General features: G+C 36.5%; 1 protein-coding gene across 1 annotated transcript in view; it reads right to left on the minus strand.

Annotated features, from left to right (window-relative positions):
* PDE3B (phosphodiesterase 3B) overlaps nt 1–20,345 on the minus strand; it is a 166,117-nt gene that overhangs the window by 49,707 nt on the left and 96,065 nt on the right. The window contains exons 2-3 of the mRNA XM_045894079.3: nt 11,478–11,528; nt 1,673–1,921 (exon numbers count right to left, since the gene is read on the minus strand). Of these exons, the coding sequence (XP_045750035.1) occupies nt 1,673–1,921; nt 11,478–11,528 (300 nt within the window). The remainder of the gene's footprint in view (nt 1–1,672; nt 1,922–11,477; nt 11,529–20,345) is intronic.

Raw genomic sequence — 20,345 nt, forward strand, 5'->3', positions numbered from 1 at the left:
CTGATTAACTAGAATGTTCAGGAAATGAGGCACTTAGGCATCCTGTTTAATTAATATTGTTTAAAATGTTTCTAAAATGTACCAGTACACTTTTTTTTACACAGTAAACATAGTAACAAACATAATATTGGTATCAGTAATATTTTTCTGATTAAGATTTCTAAGAATTATTATTTTTAAAAATTGCCCTTCTGTTGTGTCAAGTATACTTCAATTGAAAAAAGAAAAAAACTACTATTCAAAACATCAAATATCAATGGAAAATACAAAGGAAGAGCAACATAGCAAGTGAAAACTAACTCAAGAATATATTAGAGTTATTTTATTGATGAGTTTATTACTGTCACTTTTTGATGCTTGTGATTAACCTATTTCTCATAGGCAGAGTGCTAAAAAGAATGCCATATAACTAAGTAACATTGTTAATTGGATTTTGACTAAGGCAAGTGCTACTGTATATATTTCTTAAAAATGGAAGCATCACATAATCACCTATCATCTAGATTTATGATCAGTAATTATCAAACTTTAGCCCTAATTGGGCTTAATTTCTCAACATTTCTACATCTTAATGCTGAGAACTAACACAATGAAATTAACTGATCAAAATCCTTTCAAAACTATGGGCGCCTGGGTGGCTCAGTTGATTAAGCGACTGCCTTCGGCTCAGGTCATGATCCTGGAGTCCCGGGATCGAGTCCCGCATCAGGCTCCCTGCTCGGCAGGGAGTCTGCTTCTCCCTCTGACCCTCCTCCCTCTCATGCTCTCTGTATCTCATTCTCTCTGTCTCAAATTAATAAATAAAATCTTAAAAAAAAAAAAATCCTTTCAAAACTGTATTTAACTTTTTCTAAGCTCTATATACATTACAATGAACAAAATTAACTGATTTGAATTTTATCTTCTCTTGATTAGTTTCTTTACCTGCAGAATAAATTAATCTAGAATAATCTCTAAAATGTTTTTATTTCTAAAGTTTATGATTTTAGCTATTGATAAAGATATTGATTAGTCAAATAAAGCAATTTTAATTGCCCTCTGAACAAGCACTAATATAGACCTATTTAGAATAGTATTTATTATTTCTTAAAGAAAATCCTATTTTGAAGCATTGATATTTAAAAAAAATTAATCCCATATTTAATGATGGAAAAATCAATATCTATTGGGTTATAGCAATCTCTAGTGAGTAAAGGGGGAAAAACAGAGACCAAGAAAATGTGAAAATTAATTTATAAAATAATGCTATGTAATTCATAAAATGAATATTGTAACAATCAATTCTTTGGGGTTCAATAAGAACAATTCCTGGATTCTAAATCATACAACAGATTAATGACATGATAGGACCACTGGTTTGTTATACAGGCCTGGAATTAAATTTGTGTGGTGTTTTCTACTTAAAAACAGTGACAACGATAATCAATAATTATAACCAATGAAGTTATAACTGCTGATTATAGGAAAGTTACTTAGAATAAAAGCTGAATACTCATTTAAAATTATTTGAGATTTATAACCACCTCCAAAGTCCCAAACAGCTCAATATACTGTATAAAAAAAGCTGATCCTTGAAAAAAGAAATTGTATTTTATCTAAGCTATAAAGGAGCAGTTTTAATTTGAAAATATTAAACGTGGTAAGTAGGACTGGCTGATTACGGTATCTTGACCTTGTGAAGTTTTCGATCTCCTTTCTCAGTTGGGTCCTCTATTTCTGAGCAGGGGTAAAATCCAGGAAATGGCGTGAGAGGATTAAGCTTTGGCCTACAGGAACCTGAGAAAGCACCCATCAAGCTACTGATACTCCGCAGGGAGGAAATAACTTGTGGGGGAAGGGTTGGATCGATCAGCAGATCTGACACCATATTGCGAGCCTCATTTAGCACTGAAAGATCCACTCCACTTCCACCTCCAGAATTCTAGAAAAGAAAAGAAAAAATAATATTATAGATTTGTTAAGAAAACACTCTAACATTTAAGAAACACTCTATTAAGTCGATATACATATACTATGTACATCCAGTGGTCCTTTCAGTTAACCTTACACACTTAAGAGGAAGTTGAGTGTAGTGACGAGGCTCTGTTGCAAAGACATCAGAATTTGAAATCTACACTTTAATCCTAATTGTATGATTTTGAGCAAGTTATTTAACATCTGAACCTTTTAGTTTCTTTACCCTAAAATGGAGATTATAAAAACTCCCTCATGAAGGGCTGACATGACACTTTAGTCTGAGAATACATGTAAAACACATAAGGGAATATATTTAAAGTGCAATAAGTCACAGTATAACCATCAATATTATGGAAAATAAGAGGATAAAAATACAGAAAAAAGGTATCAGAGTTTGAAGGAGATAGTAATTAACTTTGAACTGAATGGTCACCAACAACTTCATGGAAGGGTAACATCACACTTGGCCTTAAAGAGTGGATAGGAAAGCTATTTTTTAAATTTAGAATAAATATTTCATTGATGTCTACATAAGGCATGATTTTTACTTCTTGAAAATACATATATATGATGTTCAACTCAATTACCATAGAAATGAGTGCATGGATAATCAACAGTGAATTAAATGTTACTTTTGTTGCTTTTATTTTACCTTAAACTTACATTTGAGTGTATCTAAAATTCATAATTATCAAATGTAATGAGTTCACCATAAAACTGTTTATTAACTATCTTGAACACATTTCAGAACTAAGAAATGTTATGAACAGTAATAACTTACTGTTAGAGCAATAATTAGCTAAATAATGTCTTTGCTCTTTGGGGAATTTTTTTTTTCCTTGTGAAGTATTATTTTGCCTTAGCTTTTATTTGAAAACATTCCCTATTACTAGGGGATAGCTCAGCTATTTCTAATCTTTGTAAATAAATACTTCCTTATATATGTCACTATAGATAATTAAGCATACTTCTGACAAATAGCTTCCCATAAAATTGAATTGCTGAACCACAGTAAATGAACATGCTACAATTTGATCATTACTATAAAACTGCCCTCCTGTATGTTGGTTAAATCTATACTTCCACAAATTGTATTATAATAGCATCTGTTTCCCCACATCCAAATGAGAAATCTCTTATTTGAGTTGGTGTTCCCATACAGATCATGTGTCATTTCTCTCTAGTTGCTTTCAAGGTTTTTTCTTTGGTCTTTAGTTTTCAAATGTTTATGACATGGCTTGCAGATTTGTTGGGGGTTTTTCGTATTTGGGATTCATTATCTTTTCGAATTTGTAGGATTACTTCTTTTGCAAAATTTGGGGAAGTTTTCAGCCATTATTTTTTCAAATAATCTTTTAAACTCTCTCTCCTTCTCAGACACGAATATGAATTTTGGATCTCTTGTTATTGTCCCACACATCCCTAAAGCTCTTCATCTTGTTTCCATCTATTTCCTCTCTGTTGTTCAAATCAGGTAAATTCTGTTGCTCTATCCTCAAGCTCATAAATTCTATCCTCTGTCATCTCCACTCTCCTAAGCCCATTCAGCAAATTTTTCATTTCCATTATTGCATTTTTCAGTTCCATAGTTTTCATTTTTTTCTTTTTTATAACTTCTACAGATCTACCTCAGAGATGTTGCAGGTTTGATTCCAGACCACTGCAATAGAGCAAATAGCGCAATAAAGTGGGTCAAATAAATTTTCTGGTTTCCTAGTGCATATAAAAGTTATGTTTACAACATACTGTAGTCTATTACGTGTGCAATGACATTATGTCAAAAAGAAAAACAATGTACATCCCTTAATTTAAACATACTTTTATTTAGCCACCTGGGTGGTTCAGTTGGTTAAGCATCTGACTTCTTGATTTCGGCTCAGGTCATGATCTCAGGGTTGTGAGATCAAGCCCTGTGTCAGGCTCCATACTAGGTGTGGAGCCTGCTTAGGATTCTCTCTCTCTCCCTCTGCCCCACCCCTCCACACTCTCCCCGCCTCTAAAAAAAAAAATAGTTTATTGCTAAAAAATGCTAACCATCATCTGAGTTTTCAGCGAGTTGTCATCTTTTTGCTAGTGGAGGGTCCTGAATTTGGTATTGATGGCTGCAGACTGATCAAATCAAGGTGGTGGTTACTAAAGGTTGGGGTGGCTGTGGCAATTTCTTAAAATAAATGAAGTTAGCTGCATTCAGTTCTCTTCCTTTCATAAAGTTTCTCTGTTGCACGTGATGCTGTTTGATAGCATTTTACCCACAGTAGACCTTCTTTCAAACTTGGAGTCAATCCTCTCAAAACCTCCTGTTGCTTTTTCAAGTTTATGTCATACTCTAAATCCTTTACTGTCATTTCAACAATCTTCACAGCATCTTCACTAGGAGTAGATTCTATCTCATAAAACTACTTTTCTTGGGCGCCTGGGTGGCTCAGTTGGTTAAGCGACTGCCTTCGGCTCACGTCATGATCCTGGAGTCCCGGGATCGAGTCCCACATCAGGCTCCCTGCTCAGCAGGGAGTCTGCTTCTCCCTCTGACCCTCCTTCCTCTCATGCTCTCTGCCTCTCATTCTCTCTCTCGCAAATAAATAAAAATCTTAAAAAAAAAAACCCTACTTTTCTTTGCTCATTCATAAGAAGCAACTCCTCATACGTTCAAGTTTTATCATAAGATTGCAACAATTCAGTCATCATCAGGCTCTACTTCTAATTGTATTTCTCTTGCTATTTCTACCACGTGTAGTTACTTTCTTAAGTCTTGAACGCCTCAGAGTCATCCACGAAGGTTGGAATCAACTTCTTCCAAATTTCTGTTAATGCTGGTATTTTGACCTCTTCAATTGTGAATCCTTTAGAAGGTTTTCCAATTTCTTTGCCCAGATCTCACACAGGAATCATTCACTATCTATAGCAGGTATAGCCTTATAAAATGTACTTATTAAATAATGAGACTTGAAAGTCAAAACTACTCCTTGCTCCATGGGCTACAGAATGGATGTTGTGTTAACAGGCATGAAAATATTAATCTTGTTGTACATCTCCATCAGAGCTCTTGGGTGATCAGGTGCATTGTCAATGAGCATCATATTTGAATCTTTTTTTTTTCTGAGGAGGTCTCAAAAGTGGGCTTAAAATGTTCAGTAAACCGTTGCAAACAGATGTGCTTTGTTGTTCCAACTACAGAGCACAGAGTATGTTTAGCATAATTCTTAAGGACCCTAGGATTTTCAGAACAGTAAATGAGCACTGGTTTCAATGTCAAGTCACCAGCTGCATTAGCCCCAGTTGAGAGAATCAGTCTATCCTTTGAAGCTTTGAAGGCAGGCACTGACTTCAATCTGGCCGTGGAAGTCCTGGGTGCCATCTTCTTCCAGTAGAAGGCTGTTTCACCTACACTGAAAATCTGTTGTTTAGTGTAACCATCTTCATTAATTATCTTAGCTTAGATCTTCTGGATAACTTGCTGCAGCTTCTACATCAGCACTCACTTGCACTTTGATGTTATGGAGATGGCTTCCTTCCTTAAACCTCACGAACCAACCTCTGCTAATTTCAGACTTGTCTTCTGCAGCTTCTTCACCTCTCTCAGCCTTCACAGAATTGAAGAGAGTTAGGACCGTGCTCTGGATTAGGCTTTGGCTGAAGGGAATGTTGTGGCTGGTTTGATCTTCTATCCAGACCACTAAAACTTTCTCCCTATCAGCAATAAAGCTGTCTCACCCTCTTATCATTCACATGTTCACTGAAGTAGCACTTTTACATTTCCTTCAAGAACTTTTCCTTTGCATTCACAACTTGGATGTCTGATGCAAGAGGCCTAGCTTTTGACCTATCTCGGCTTTCGACATGCCTTCCTCTGGAAGCTTACTCATTTCTGGTTTTTCATTTAAAGTGAGAGATATGTGACTATCTCCTGAACACTAAGAGGGCCTTGTAGAGTTATTAGCTGACTGAGGTTCAATATTGTTGCATCTCAGGAAATAAGGAGGCCAAGGAGAAGGGCGAGAGATGGGGGAACTGCCGGTCAGTGGAGCAGTCAGAACACACACGATATTTATTAAGTTCACCATCTTATATGAGCATGATTCATGGCACCCCAGAACAATTACAACAGTAACATCAAAGATCACTGACCACAGATCACCATAACAAGTATAATAATGAAAAAGTTTGAAATATTTTAACAATTACCAAAACGTGTTCGAGAAACATGAAGTGAGCAAATGCTGTTGCTGAAACAGTAAAAATAGACTTGCTTGATGCAGGATTGCTACAAACCTTCAATTTGTAAAACAAAACAAAACAAAACCTACCACAGTATCTGTGAGGTACAATAAAAGGGGTGTGCCTGTATTTTTGTTATTGTTGAGATTTTCTATTTTGTTTATTTGTAATTGCTTGTTAGAATACTGCTTTAAAATTTCTTGTCGGGGGTACCTGGATGGCTCAGTTGGTTAAATACCCGACTCTTGATTTCGGCTCAGGTCATGATCTCAGAGCCCCACAACAGGCTCCCTGCTCAGTAGGGAGCCTGCTTCTCCCTCTCCCTCTGCTCCTCCCCCTGTTCCTGCTCTCTCTCTCTCTCTCTCTCTTGCTCTCTAAAAAAAAGAAATAAAATCTTAAGAAAAAATTTCTTATCAGATAATTCCAAATTTGATTCATCTTGGTGTTAAGCATTGATTGTTTTTTTCTCATTCAAGTTGCGATTTTCCTGGTTCTTGGTATGAAAAGTGATTTCTTTATTTTATCATCAACATTTTGGCTATTACCCTATAAGACTCTGGGTCCTATTTAAATCTTTTGTATTGGGAGGTGGTCTCTCTGTTTAGATTTAGCAGCAGGTCCTGGTCTACTTTTTCAGGCTGTGGTTCTAATGACAATTTAGTTTTCAGGGCATTCACAGTGGTATTTTAGTCTGTCTGATTGTTTTCAATCATGGACCTAAGTGACCTTACACAATATGGTCCCTCACTTTATTCCCATTTACTTCTCTGACCCACTAGGGTTCCCACTGGTCCTTGCCGCTACCTCTGTGGGTGAGGAGATGGGAGGAAGAGGGAGGAATTTCATCACATTGAGCCACCTGGTACCTCTCGGTGGGGCAAGAGAGTCTCCAGACCACAGGGACAAAGAGCACCTTCTGGACTAGACACATGTTGTGGCCGTATCCCCTCTGCCAGGCCCCCTGGCCACCCAGTCTCTCACTGGGTAAAGGGAGTCTCCTGCTCAGTAGGGAATGAGAATCCCTCCCTTGACCTCTTATTGTCAGTGGAGTTCCTGATCAGTTTTCCCTTGCTAAAGCAACTAGACTCACTTGGTGTTATTGGCAGGACTCTCATTTCATCTTGGGGAAGGAATAAGCCCACCTGAATCACCTTTTGCTGTTAGGCAGGGGTTATAAGAAACCCCATCACTACAGTTTTTCTCCATTACTGGGGTCTCTAACCAGTCCACCCTCCTCTTTCCATTTTTCAGAATTCTCCTTTGGTTGCCTCTTGTTACTTCCAGAGTTTATAGTTATACTTAGTGGAGAGGAGCAGGGAGAATTAAAGCTGATGATACATGCAGAGCACATAGTGCAATGTATGGTACATAGAGGTAAAATACAGTAAGTAGTACTATTATTAATATTATGGAGAGTGATGAAATAAAAATACAGATAAAGTGGCATCAGAGTTCAAAGAAGATACATAAACTTTAATCTGAATGGTTAACAGAAACTTTATGGAAGGGGTAGCATTTGAGCTGAGATATTAATTTGGTAGGATTTTATTTCTAAAGATTAGGGAGAAATAGTTATTTTACAATAAAACTAAAAATGTATTTGGGGGAGCTCATCAAGAAAGAATGCACATAAAGGTACAAAAGCAGTAAAAGAGCAAAGTACAGGGAACATAAAATTATTAAAGTACAGGCTTTTTTTTTTTTTTTTTTAAGTGGACTGGAAAATAAGGTTGGAGAGGCATGTGGGGACCAAATTTTTGAGAACATAAGATTCCAGGCTAACGGATATGAGCAAAGGAGAATCACAGATTTTGAGCAGATTTTGAGAGGAAGAGTAAAGCAAGGAAAGAGAAAGGGAAGTAATGGAGGGCACTGAAATGTTAGAGAAGGTGAAAAGACAATTTTTACATTAAGAACTGACAGAGATACGGGAAAAGAGCATTCCACGCAGGGAGACCAGCAAGTGTGAAGACCCAGAGGCCCAGCATGCCTAGCTTGTTTGAGGAATAAGGAGGCCCAAGTAACTGGAGCAGAGTAAATGAAGGAGAAATTAGTACAACACGAGGTCAGAGAAGTAAATGGGAATAAAGTGAGGGACCATATTGTGTAAGGTCACTTAGGTCCATGATAAGGACTTCAACTTTTATTCTGGGTGAGGGGAGTGCAGTAAGCAAGAGTGACAAATTTTTAAATCTGAACTTAAATTCCTATTTCCCACTGGCTTATATGTGGCAAATCTTGTTTCTGCCCAGAGAGCTAAGAATAGATTCCACATTTTAAAGGATGACTGAAGAGGAGGAGGAGGGAGGTGGCTGTGTATCACCTGCAAATGCTAAAATATTTACTATCTGGCCCTTTATAGAAAAAAACTGTGCTAAATCCTGTCTTACACTATAATTTCAGAGATACATAGAATTCATTATTATATATTAACATAATATTAGCTCACATTTTTATTGAGTGCTACTATCCCACCAGGCACTTATTGCTGTTGTTGTTATCGTAATCAGCCCTCTGAGGAAATTGGTATTATTCCCAATGTATAGATGACAAAATAGGTTCAGAGTGACTTAAGAGGCTTGCCTTATTTTTCAGCAAGGAGGTTGTATCAAACCAACTCTTCTGCCTAGAATAACTAGTCTAGAAAAGCTGAAATAAAATAAAAATAGCACCCATTTCAAGGCATCAGAGAACAGTCAAGCAGCTGGGCCTTGAAAGAACAAGAACTCAGAGTTAATAAATTAAAATGAATCCACCATACTGTGCTACTTTTTCCCTCAAGGACTCTGCTATGGACTCATAACTGGCCGGGGCAGAGAGGATACGACACAGAGCAGTTAAGAGCCTAGGAAACAGCAGAGCTTTCTGTAGTCACAGGAGGCTGGAAGACCAAAACATCAGGGTTATCAAGACAGGCAGGGCTTTAAAGGCTAAGCAAGATCTCAGAGAGAAGAAAAAGCAGCAAGCTTGACTTCAGAGCTGCTTGCCCCTAAAGGCATTTGCCAATCTGCAAACAGTGGCTGAGATGGAGAAAGCAAGCAAAAATTGTCAAACAGATTTCTATTTTGAAAGTAAAGTAGAGCTTTCAGCAGTCTCAGCTGGAGAGAACAACAAAAAAAGTTGTTCCTAGAAAGCACCACTAACCAAACTGTAATAAGAGACAGAAAACCAGAATAGGCCTAAAACTACTGAAGAAACTGAATCCATAATTTAACATTTGTTCATAAAAAAAGCTCCAAACTGGGGTGCCTGGGTGGCTCAGTCGTTAAGCGTCTGCCTTCGGCTCAGGTCATGATCCCAGGGTCCTGGGATCGAGCCCCACATCAGGCTCCCTGCTCCGCGGGAAGCCTGCTTCTCCCTCTCCCACTCCCCCTGCTTGTGTTCCCTCTCTCGCTATGTCTCTGTCAAATAAATAAATAAAATCTTAAAAAAAAAAAAAAAGCTCCAAACTGAGACGGCTTCACCACAGCATTCTTTCAAACATTAAAGAAAGAATACCAATCTTACCAAATGTTTCTAGATAATAGAGAGTGAATATCCCACTTTATTTTATGAGGCCACTATAAGCTATTTATAGCAAAAACATGCCAAGAACATTATGAAAAACAAGAATTATAGGCCAAACATGGATTCAAAATTCCAAAACAAAAAATAAAATCCAGTGGTACATATACATATTATATATATACATATTTTTAAAATATCAAGCCCCGTGGCAGGCTCTGCTTGAATTTTTCCATCTCCCTCTGCACCTCCAGCCCCCGCCCCTGCGCCCACGTGCACGCACTTTCTCATTGTCTCTCGCTCAAATAAATAAATCTTAAAAAAAAAAACAGAAAGAAAGAAAGAAAGAAAAAGAGGTGAATGAAAAGAGGGAGGTTAGGTGAGCTAAAAAGGGAGAAAGGTGCCTGATATCACATACCAGTCTGTCTGACTACCAGTCTATGCTCTTAACCATTACTGCTTATTTATCTTTAGATTTTACTAATAATTTAAATACTCTTTTAATTGGAAACTGAGGATCTTGGTGAGTATGACTGATGAGAAAGTCCTTGTGTAGGTCAAAGAGCCAGGCTTTTTTGGGTCAGAAGTGGGCTTCTTGATTTTATCTGACTGCAATAGTTATGTTTTTTATTCACCAAAACCCAGAGAATATTTTGTTCTTATGGGCTGTTGTGGCTCTCTCATTCATACCTTAAAAACAAAACCCACTGAAAGGAATATTCATTTTTCAAAAATTGGGATAGAGACAACTACATAAATCTAATAAACGGGTGTAATGTTTCTGTAAATATAAAGGACAGAGATTTGATATTTATTAATGTTTATCTATTAGTGAAAACCATCAGGTTTCAAACCAGCATATTACAACCTAATTATAATAAATATATTTTATATTACAAATAATTATATTTATATATTTTATCTATTTTGTTAATATTTATGTTATATACTTACATATAATTTATAATTATTATAATATTTTTTTAGAATAGAATACACAAACACACATTTCAATACAATGGGGAAATGGGAAAAGATCTGTAAAGATATACATCAAAAGTTAACATAATTAACATAGTTATTGCTTGATATTTAGGAGTGATTTTTCTTTTTCCTCTTACACTTCTATTTTCAATTCTTCTGACATAAATATGTATTACTTAAGTGATCAAAAAAGCTTAAAAGTATATATGACTCCATTTATATATATAAAGTTCATAAATAAGCCAAATTAATTGCTGGAAGTCAGTGATGTGGAAAACAAAGGCAAAGGAAAAATTATTAAATTTCCTTACTACCTACAGCCCACTGACAAGTCCTTGAAACAGGCAAAGTGACATTCCTCCAGAGACTCAACTGACTAATACTTTGCTAAGGGCAAAAGGCAATCCTAGCTGACCCCCTTCCCCCACCCCCACCAGGATCCTGTAAGTCTACTTTAACATATAAAAATTCCTTTTGAGGGGGGCGCCCGGGTGGCTCAATCGTTAAGCATCTGCCTTCGGTTCAGGTCATGATCCCAGGGTCCTGGGATTGAGCCCCGCATCAGCTCCCTGCTCAGCAGGAAGTCTGCTTCTCCCTCTCCCTCTGCCCTTCCACCCCCATCATGTTCTCTTTCTCTCAAATAAATAAATAAAATCTTTAAAAAAATAAAAAATATATATAAAAAAATAAAAATAAAAAATAACAAAATGTCAAAAGTTTCATTACAGTATACTGAGACTAACATTATGTGTCAACTATACTTCAATTTTAAAAAAAGTTTCATTATCGGCATTATTAGTGATATTTACTATATTTACCTGATAATGAGGTTTATACCATTGCTTTAAGTCCCAATCCCAAAGAATCATCTGGAAAAAAAAAAATACATTTAGTTACAAACCAGAAGTAAACAAATACATGTAAAGACAAAATGGAACATCTTCAATTACAGATACCTAAGATAGCTTACAGTTTGGGAGAACAATTGGGGATGTGAGAATAAAATTATCTATAGAAAGAATATTCCATAAATTACAGACCCTGTGATTGGGAAATCAAGAAAACTGTCAGAATAAAGTCACTATAATAAGATATATTAACCTTCAAAATATCCATTACCACAAAAAGGAAAATACAAATCAAAATAACACCCAGTTACTAAAAATACAAGAAAAATCACAAATCATCAGACACTCTCCCTCCCCCCCACCATCTTCAAAGGATCATCACTCATCATTCTAAACCAGTGTCCATGGGTGGTGCTATTTCCTTACTAATAAGGCAGATCTCTCAAAAGCAGTAAAAAGCTTGTCCTTGGGGTTAGATTAAGTATAAAGTAATGGATTATAAAAAGCAACACTCAACCCTTTTGATATGCAGATAATTAGTGATGGTTTTCCTGTTTGTCTCCTTTATAGGCTATCAATGATAACTTCTTAGTCCCAGACTAGTATTTTCCTGTCCTTTTTCTCCCCAGCAAGCTTTCTGGCCACGTCTCCTTTCAATAGTCATTATGCTCAAGGAGAAAACATTAGCTTTAATTTGGCAATCTGTAACTGCTATCTATAATTAATCCTAAATTTCTCTTGAGTTTACTTAATAAATAGGTCTCCTTTTGCCAAAATAAATTGATTATAATTTCAATTTTCTACATAGCTTTGAACCCTAGTCTCTACTTTAAACTTAATTTGTAATATAATCACCTGATTTCTATATACTGAACAATTTTTTTTTTCAAGTAAATTCTACCCCCAACGGGGGGCTCAACTCACAACCCCAAGATCAGGAGTCTATGAACTGAACCACCCAGGCTCACCCGAATAGTGAACTATTTGTGTTGTTTTTTATCCTTGGTTTTCTGTCTTCTATCTGCAAAAGATCTTAAAGTGTTATCCACTCTATCACTGGTCCAATATTTTATCAGGAGTTGGCATATTTTTTTCTGTAGAGGGACAGATAGTAAATATTTTAGGCTTTACAAGCCATCTAAGGTCACTGAGACAATCTTTTTGTTTGTTTTACAACGCTTTAAAATGCAAAAACATTCTTAGCTAGAGAGCCTTAAAAAACAGGCTTGCTGGCTGGATTTGGTCAGTGGGCTATATAGTTTGCTGACCCCTCTTTTAGATGATATACCCACCCTGAATCACTCAAAAAATTGTAGTTGTCATTATCACCATCTCCTTGTCAACATCCTTGCAGAAAGTCATCTCTTGCCAGTGAAAAGAAACCTATTTCTTCCCAAAAAACATCCAGACATACTATAACTAAGTCTAAAACTCATGGACCAGTACCCACAGAATGGCTGTGGTATAACTACATGCAAAGTATTTCATGAATATTAGTAGACTCATTAAATATATGCAGTATTTTATATGGCCCTAAGTGTAATCCTGACATAATTATTTAAGGTTGGGATTTGACCAGCATACATTCTAGATTCTAGAGACATTAATTAATGCAGATTAAAATGTTAATTACTTTCTCAGAACACTCAAATTAAGAGTAACGTAACTTGGGGCACCTGGGTGGCTCAGTTGGTTAAACAGCCGAGTCTTGATTTCAGCTCAGGTCATGATCTCAGGATTCTGGGACTGAGCCCTGCGTGGGACTCCTGAGCTCACCTGGGAGTCTGCTTGTCCCTCTCCCTCTACCACTCTGCCCCATTCTCTCTCCCTCTCTAAAATAAATAAATCTTTTTTTTTTTTTCTTTAAAGAGTAACATAACTTAAATCCCTAAGTTTCTTTTATACTTGGTATTGCTATGCTCCACTGACTGAGCCACCCAGGTGCCCCTACAATTGGTATTTTAGACCCAACTGCAATACTTTACTTCTGTCCTTAACTTAGCCTGCCCAAGTTTTCTTTTGAGATTGAGGATGTCAACTAGCCTATTCACCATTCCTCTCAACATTTGTAAATCTGAGGTTTTCTTAAGTCACCAATAAAAGCACAGAATAGATAGGCGTGAAGTCAGAGCCACATGATGGGTCACCAAAAATGACCTAGGAGATAGGCATCAATTCACTAATTTGCATTCTAAATCTACAAACTTGCCTAACTGTACTGTCCTCCAATCCATACTTCTACATTTCTTCTACAAAGTATGCCATCAAACAGTGACAAATGCCTATTCCTCACTTTCCAATTCATGAGTCTAAGTAGAAGTTGATCTTTTCCTAAATCAAGTACATTTTCAGTAGGACAGTTCCTTAACATTGAGTCTTCCTTGCTCCCCACTTCATTCACCTATCTGATAATTAAATACTATCTTTTTAAACGCTTGTACTCTAATGCCAGAACCATATCTGTATTCATATCATGCATTCTTAAGGTAGTCCTACCACTCCCAAGCAGGTGAAAATTGGTTCTTAGGAGACAAAAAAAAAAAAAAAAATCTTAAAAATAATAAAACGGTTGTAGCCCTCCAAATGCCACAGTACATAAACAGAGAGACTGTTGATCTACAATAGTAAATTTCATAGAAGAGGAGGAATGATTAGAGGGGAAAAAATGTCTAAAACAGCTCCTTAAAGGAATGATAATGAAAATAAGTTTGAGAAATACTGATATAAAGTAGTCTGGCTTCTTGCTTACAGAAGCAACATTAGCTTATATTCTGAGAGACAGGTTGAGGATGCCCACTCAGAAGCTGCGGCCGTAACACAAGAGGTAATGTTCATCCTATTCTAACTGCTCTTGGGGGTCTCTGTCTGAAATTCCCTGCATGTTAGGAACTGAAAAAGAGATACAGTGAAAGTCACAAACTGCTAGTAGATCATCTTCTGTTTAATCTGAACAACTAGCAATTAGTGATTTTGAGAGAACAAAATTTTTGCCTATTGCCTATACATAGTGGAAGATGTATGGTCCAGGTATTCTGCAGCTAGGTATATATTAAAGCATTGTTATACCAAGTGTTCTCTACAGTAAGATAAAGAAAGAAATTAAGGGTACATGTTTAGAAATTTTTATAGCAATTTAACATTGCTGAAACATTTTTAGTGTATTTTATAAAAGCATTAATCCACAACAGATTAGGAGAAAAATCTTTCCAAAACTTGGACTTTGCTATACAGTTTAACCTAACTGCACATAGCTGCACTGTTTGGGGTAGCAAGCAAACTAGATATAACCCAAATGTCTATCCATAACAAAATGGAGAATACTCATACCATGGAATACAACGGTGAAAATAAATGAAGTACAGTTACATACTGTATAAATAAATTCCGGAACATAAGATTGAATAAGAAAAGTCACAGAAGAATACATACAGTATAATTTCATACATGTAAAATGTACTGAAATATACTTTTTAGGAATATAAACATACAGGAAACTATAAGAAATTTAGGACGGTGACTGTTTCTAAGGGAGAAGAGAAGGAAACTGGATCCGGGAGTGGCGTATAGGGAACTTCAAAGTTAGGGTATGTTCAAAATTAATGGTAATGGAGAGTAGCTGGTGTTTGTTATCTTTCGTCTAAACTTTATGCATATTTTACAAGTATTTATGAAGCTTTACTTAAAAATTAAGAATTTAGGAAGGGAAAGAAGTGAAGACAGTGACTAGTGAAAACTCTTGAGAAATTGTGCTGTAAATGGCAAGAATGAAATGGGATAATAGTTGGAAAAGAACGTGGGGATTAATACTTTTTGTTGTTGTGACATGGTTAACAAAAGCTCTAGGTCTAGAGGCGCCTGGGTGTCTCAGTTGGTTAAGCATCTGCCTTCGGCTCAGGTCATGATCCCAGGGTCCTGGGATTGAGCCCCGCATCGGGCTCCCTGCATGGCAGGAAGCCTGCTTCTCCCTCTCCCACTCCCCGGGCTTGTCCTCTTTCTCTAACTGTCTCTCTCTCTCTCTGTCAGTTAAATAAATAAATAAAATCTTAAAAAAAAAAAAAAAAAAAAAAAGCTCTAGGTTTAGAGCTTGTCTGTTCCTGATAGGAATGATCCAGGACAGTAGGAGAACTAATAATACAGCATAGATTGAGAGAGATTCAAAAATAATGAAATCCTTAAGGAAAATACTGCTCAATGGCTCTATAATATTAGGACTTAGATAAAATTTAAACTAGGAAACAAACATAATACTCCATTATTAGCCATTATTTATCAGATTATGATCTATAAATCACTTGTTGTTCATCAGTGGTCTGGAATATTTAGACGAAAAAAGGAATCTATGTAGTTTACATATATTTCAAAATTATGAAATATAAGATTAATTCTGATTTCCACAGAAATCTCACCATCTTCATTGTAATAACTATTATATTCTTAAAAGCTAGGCAGGTGCCCTAAAGCCTGTGTTAGTCTTTACAAATCATCTTAACTGAAGCATTTTTATGTCATTGGAATATTTTTGTTTACATCTATTAAATTTGTATTCTTTTCCTTGTGTTGCACTATATCTCCAATCAAAAAAAGAAGTGGCTCAAAGTTGGTTTCCTAAAGCTTAAGGTGTTGATAAAAACAGAAACATAAATAACTCAGAATAAATGCTAAGCCTAGCTCAAGAACAAGACTCTAGGGGCAGCCTGGGTGGCTCAGATGGTTGGGCGTCTGCCTTCCACTCAGGTCATGATCTCTAGGTCCTAGGAGAGAGCCCAAGTTGGGCTCCCAGCTCAGCAGGGAGTCTGCTTCTCTCTCTCTCCCTCTGCCTCTCCCCCTGCTTGTGCTCTCCCAAATGAATAAAGAAAATCTTAAAAACAAAAACAAGACTCTAATGCAAATGGAATACAGATCTAATGCAAATACCACACAAATCCACAAAAATGAAAATATTACTAAGACATACAACAGTGACTATCTAAAAGCTAATTTTTTTTAGACTTGTAATTCATTTACCCTATATTCTTCCACATGTTTTCCACTTTGAAACTTTATCAAATAATGATAATAGGAAGCAATGGAAACTTTTCGGACATATTCAAACAAAACATAAAAATCTTTTTGGTAAACCAACAGAATTTCTCTAGAACAAGAACATAATGCTTTCTTATATGAATCTGAAGATTTTCACTCTTAGAAGAGACAAAAATTATAGAGGCACCATCCAGATTCTGTGCTCCTCAATGCAAACGCATATATTAAAAAAAAAAAAAAAAAAAAGATAAACTATAGCCGAGAGACTTGTAAAACCAGCCACACAGACGATAAGCATTATGCTGGAAGAGAGAACACATCAAATAATTTCCAACATATACTTACCATATGACACCTTGGGGTATCACAGAAAAGGCCTATGATGCATATGATGCCACATTTGCATACAGCAGATATTTCACTTTATTGCTGGATAAATGCACTCATGTGCTAAGTCTGAATCAACTCTTGTTATGTATGTGCAATACTTATGAGGAAGGGTGGTAGACAAGTTTTTATGTGTCTATCACTGAAAACCCATACTACAAGGGTATATTTCCCCCTATTTAATGATTATTTTGTGAACTCTGACAGAAACTGAGAAACGTGTGTTAGAATATGTTCTGAGGAAATCAGTTATCTGTACAGCAAGGAGAAGTCTTGCTAAACAATGAGAATATCTCCTAACTGCAAGTTTATACACTACTTTATTCACAGAAAACACCTAGTGGTTGAAACACATATGCTGGTCATGATTCAGCATTTAAGAAATAGCATAAATGTAACTGCACTCAATTTTTGGCCACAGAGTATACATCCTTTCAGTGTGTTGTGGAAAACAGAGCAAATATAAAAATATTAAAAAACAAATATAAAATATAAACATAAATAGCAAATATAATAGAAGCATTTTCGTCAATAAAATGCACAGAACTTCTATTTCTCAAGCTTTTAAAGATTTGTTTTTGAGAGAGAGAGACAAGAGGGAGAGAGGGAAATCTCCAGCAGACTCCCGGCTAAGCCTGGAGCCTGATGTGGGGCTCAATCCCACGACCCTGAGATCACATCCCCCAGCTGAAATCAAGAATCGAGTGCTTAACCAACTGAGACACCCAGGCACCCCTATTTCTCAAGCTTTTAAGTATGATAATGGCCATTAAATTAGCAACTGACACAGCTCTGAAAATAATCTTCAGTGAGAAATCTCTTTACAACTACAGGATCCATGTTGAATCTGAGTATTCAGAACCAATAGCCAAAAACACTTGCTGCCTTTCATCGCCGAATTATGATTTTGCTTGGATTTTTCTATTTTAAGAGAAATAGAGAAAAGAAAAGAATCTGGTTGGATATAGAATGAATTTACAACACACAACCTATTTATTCTCATCAGTGAGCTACAACAGAGATACCCTTAATGTTGCAAACAATGTTCACTGATATAAAAATATTGATTTTTTAATTTTTAAAAATTATAATGAATCATTTTTATACATTCGTCTAAAATTGGCAGGTACCTACCATGCATACTGAATACATAGTATATCGTACATGGATATTAAAAGTTGAAGAAAAATTGGCGGAAACATTCTTTCCTCCCATATACTAATAAATAGCTCTTTTAAAGTCTTACTTCCAAGCAAACAGTGTATGTCCTATATATAATGTTGTTCCCAAGTCAGCAAAACTTTAGGCATCTAAACTTTAGTACCAATACCAAAGTAGATTCTGTAAATAATTTAAATATAAAAATAAATAATTTAAATTAGCTAAATTTCTAATCATCACAGAAAAAGAAGTTATGGTGGGTCGGTATGTTTTCAGAATATGGTTCTACTATATTAGAAGACACCATGTAATGAAAGTATGAAATTTTAATTGCGGTTTTAGGAGCTTCCAATATTTATTATGTTTCCTTCTCAGCTCATATAGAGTATCAGAAATTATTATATATTTTCCAACACTGTGGTTATCTGTTTAAAACTAATTTTAAAAACAGCTTTCTAAGTAGCGTGTGAGGTATATACTACCAAGAAAAATTTTTTTTAGTGGATTTGATAAAGTGAACCCAAGACTGTGCCTTCATATAAATTCAACTCTGTGGTTAAAAAAAGTTGAGTCCTGATAAGTTTCTGTTTGAATGTGTTTATAAGTCCAACATGCTTTACAGAGCTCTACAAAACCACCAATACCACAGTGAAATATCAGCAGCACAACCAGAGATGTTATCAGGTTCTATTACGTCAATGAGGTTTTATTTCATTGTTCCCTATGTAGCCAAAAAGAAAAACATATATGTGCCTTCAAGTCAAACTCACAGAACTGTTATACTCCGTGAAATTCAAAAAATATTATGGTACAGCTGTGAATTAACTGTTACAATACCCTTTATTCTCATATTTCTTAATTACATTTTACTTGAGCTTTATGTGTACAAATCTATGCTAATGGAACTGACTGAATTTCAGTATTTCCCACTTACTCTAGTTCTATGCCTTCCAACGTAGGCCCGATAAAGAAACCATTTCACTCTATGATTGTGTTTATTGAACATAAACCAAAAATATAAATGGATAGCCCAAGTGCTAACCTAACTAAAACTGTGCTGGGGAGGCTGATCCCCATATTCTGCATCACCTAAGCTCCCATGCAGCTGGTTTCTGCCTAGGCTGGGATCCACCAACAGGAAACTGGAATCTGAGAGGAAAGAGAAATCAAGGTTCTTTTCTGTTGCCTACGTATGCCTACCATTGTCCCTGGCAATAGCTGCCCCCCCCTCCCACCCCTTGTGACTACAGCTCTTACCAGATGGCCTTCCCTTCATAGCTGAAGCTGTGACTCTTAGAACACCATTTCCACCCCTGTTCCTGCAGCCCCAGGGGAGGTAATAGCTTTTTAGGGCTGATAGTCTCTAAGATCTCTCGTCCATTCTCTTAGCCCTGGTCATTCTCTCAAAGTCAATTTGTCATTAAAATCTTTTTATCTGAACCACCTTGAAATGAATTCTATTTCTGCACCCCCAAATAGTACAGGGATGGTGTAACTAAGTTCACACGTCAGCTAATAAATCACAGAGCTAGAATCTGAACTCAAATTTTATCTCCCTCCAATTTTATTCCCTTTCTACTACGCTAGAAGGATAATTATTCAAGCTTATTATGAGACCTTTCTTTTCCCAAAGACCCTGTTCTTATTTATCAAGTCACCCTGTAAAATCTGATCCCAACTTCCATGCAGTTACTTTTTTTTTTTTTTTTAAGATTTTATTTATTTGACAGAGAGAGAGAGACACAGCGAGAGAGGGGAACACAAGCAGGGGGAGTGGGAGAGGGAGAAGCAGGCTCCTGGCCGAGCAGGGAGCCCGATGCGGGGCTCGATCCCAGGACCCTGGAATCATGACCTGAGCCGAAGGCAGACGCTTAACGACTGAGCCACCCAGGCGCCCCCATTTCATGCAGTTACTACAGATGGACTTTCTGGGCTCTAGTCAATGGCCAGTTTTTCCATAAACATACTAGATCCAATCCCATGTTGCCTACTTGAAGACAGTCACAAGCTACTCTCTCCCTCTCTCCTACAACATCATTTTCTCTCTCCAAAATCATCCCTATTAGATTATAAACACGCTGCGATTTCTCATATCTCACCTACACACACCTTCTCGGGATCACATTTACACCCAGCCACTGTTCCATTTCTTTGCCCCCCTTTAGAGCAAAATTCCTCAAAAGAGTGATGTTTGCCTGTTGTTTCCAATTCCTCCCCTATAATTCTCTCTTAAGAGGACCTGATCTAGCTACACTGTTTTTTTTTTAC

Source organism: Mirounga angustirostris, unplaced genomic scaffold (genome assembly GCF_029215605.1).
Source record: "Mirounga angustirostris isolate CCGP_5_RB_7025 unplaced genomic scaffold, mMirAng1.0.hap1 SCAF_13, whole genome shotgun sequence".
In the NCBI taxonomy this organism is placed as follows: Eukaryota; Metazoa; Chordata; class Mammalia; order Carnivora; family Phocidae; genus Mirounga; species Mirounga angustirostris.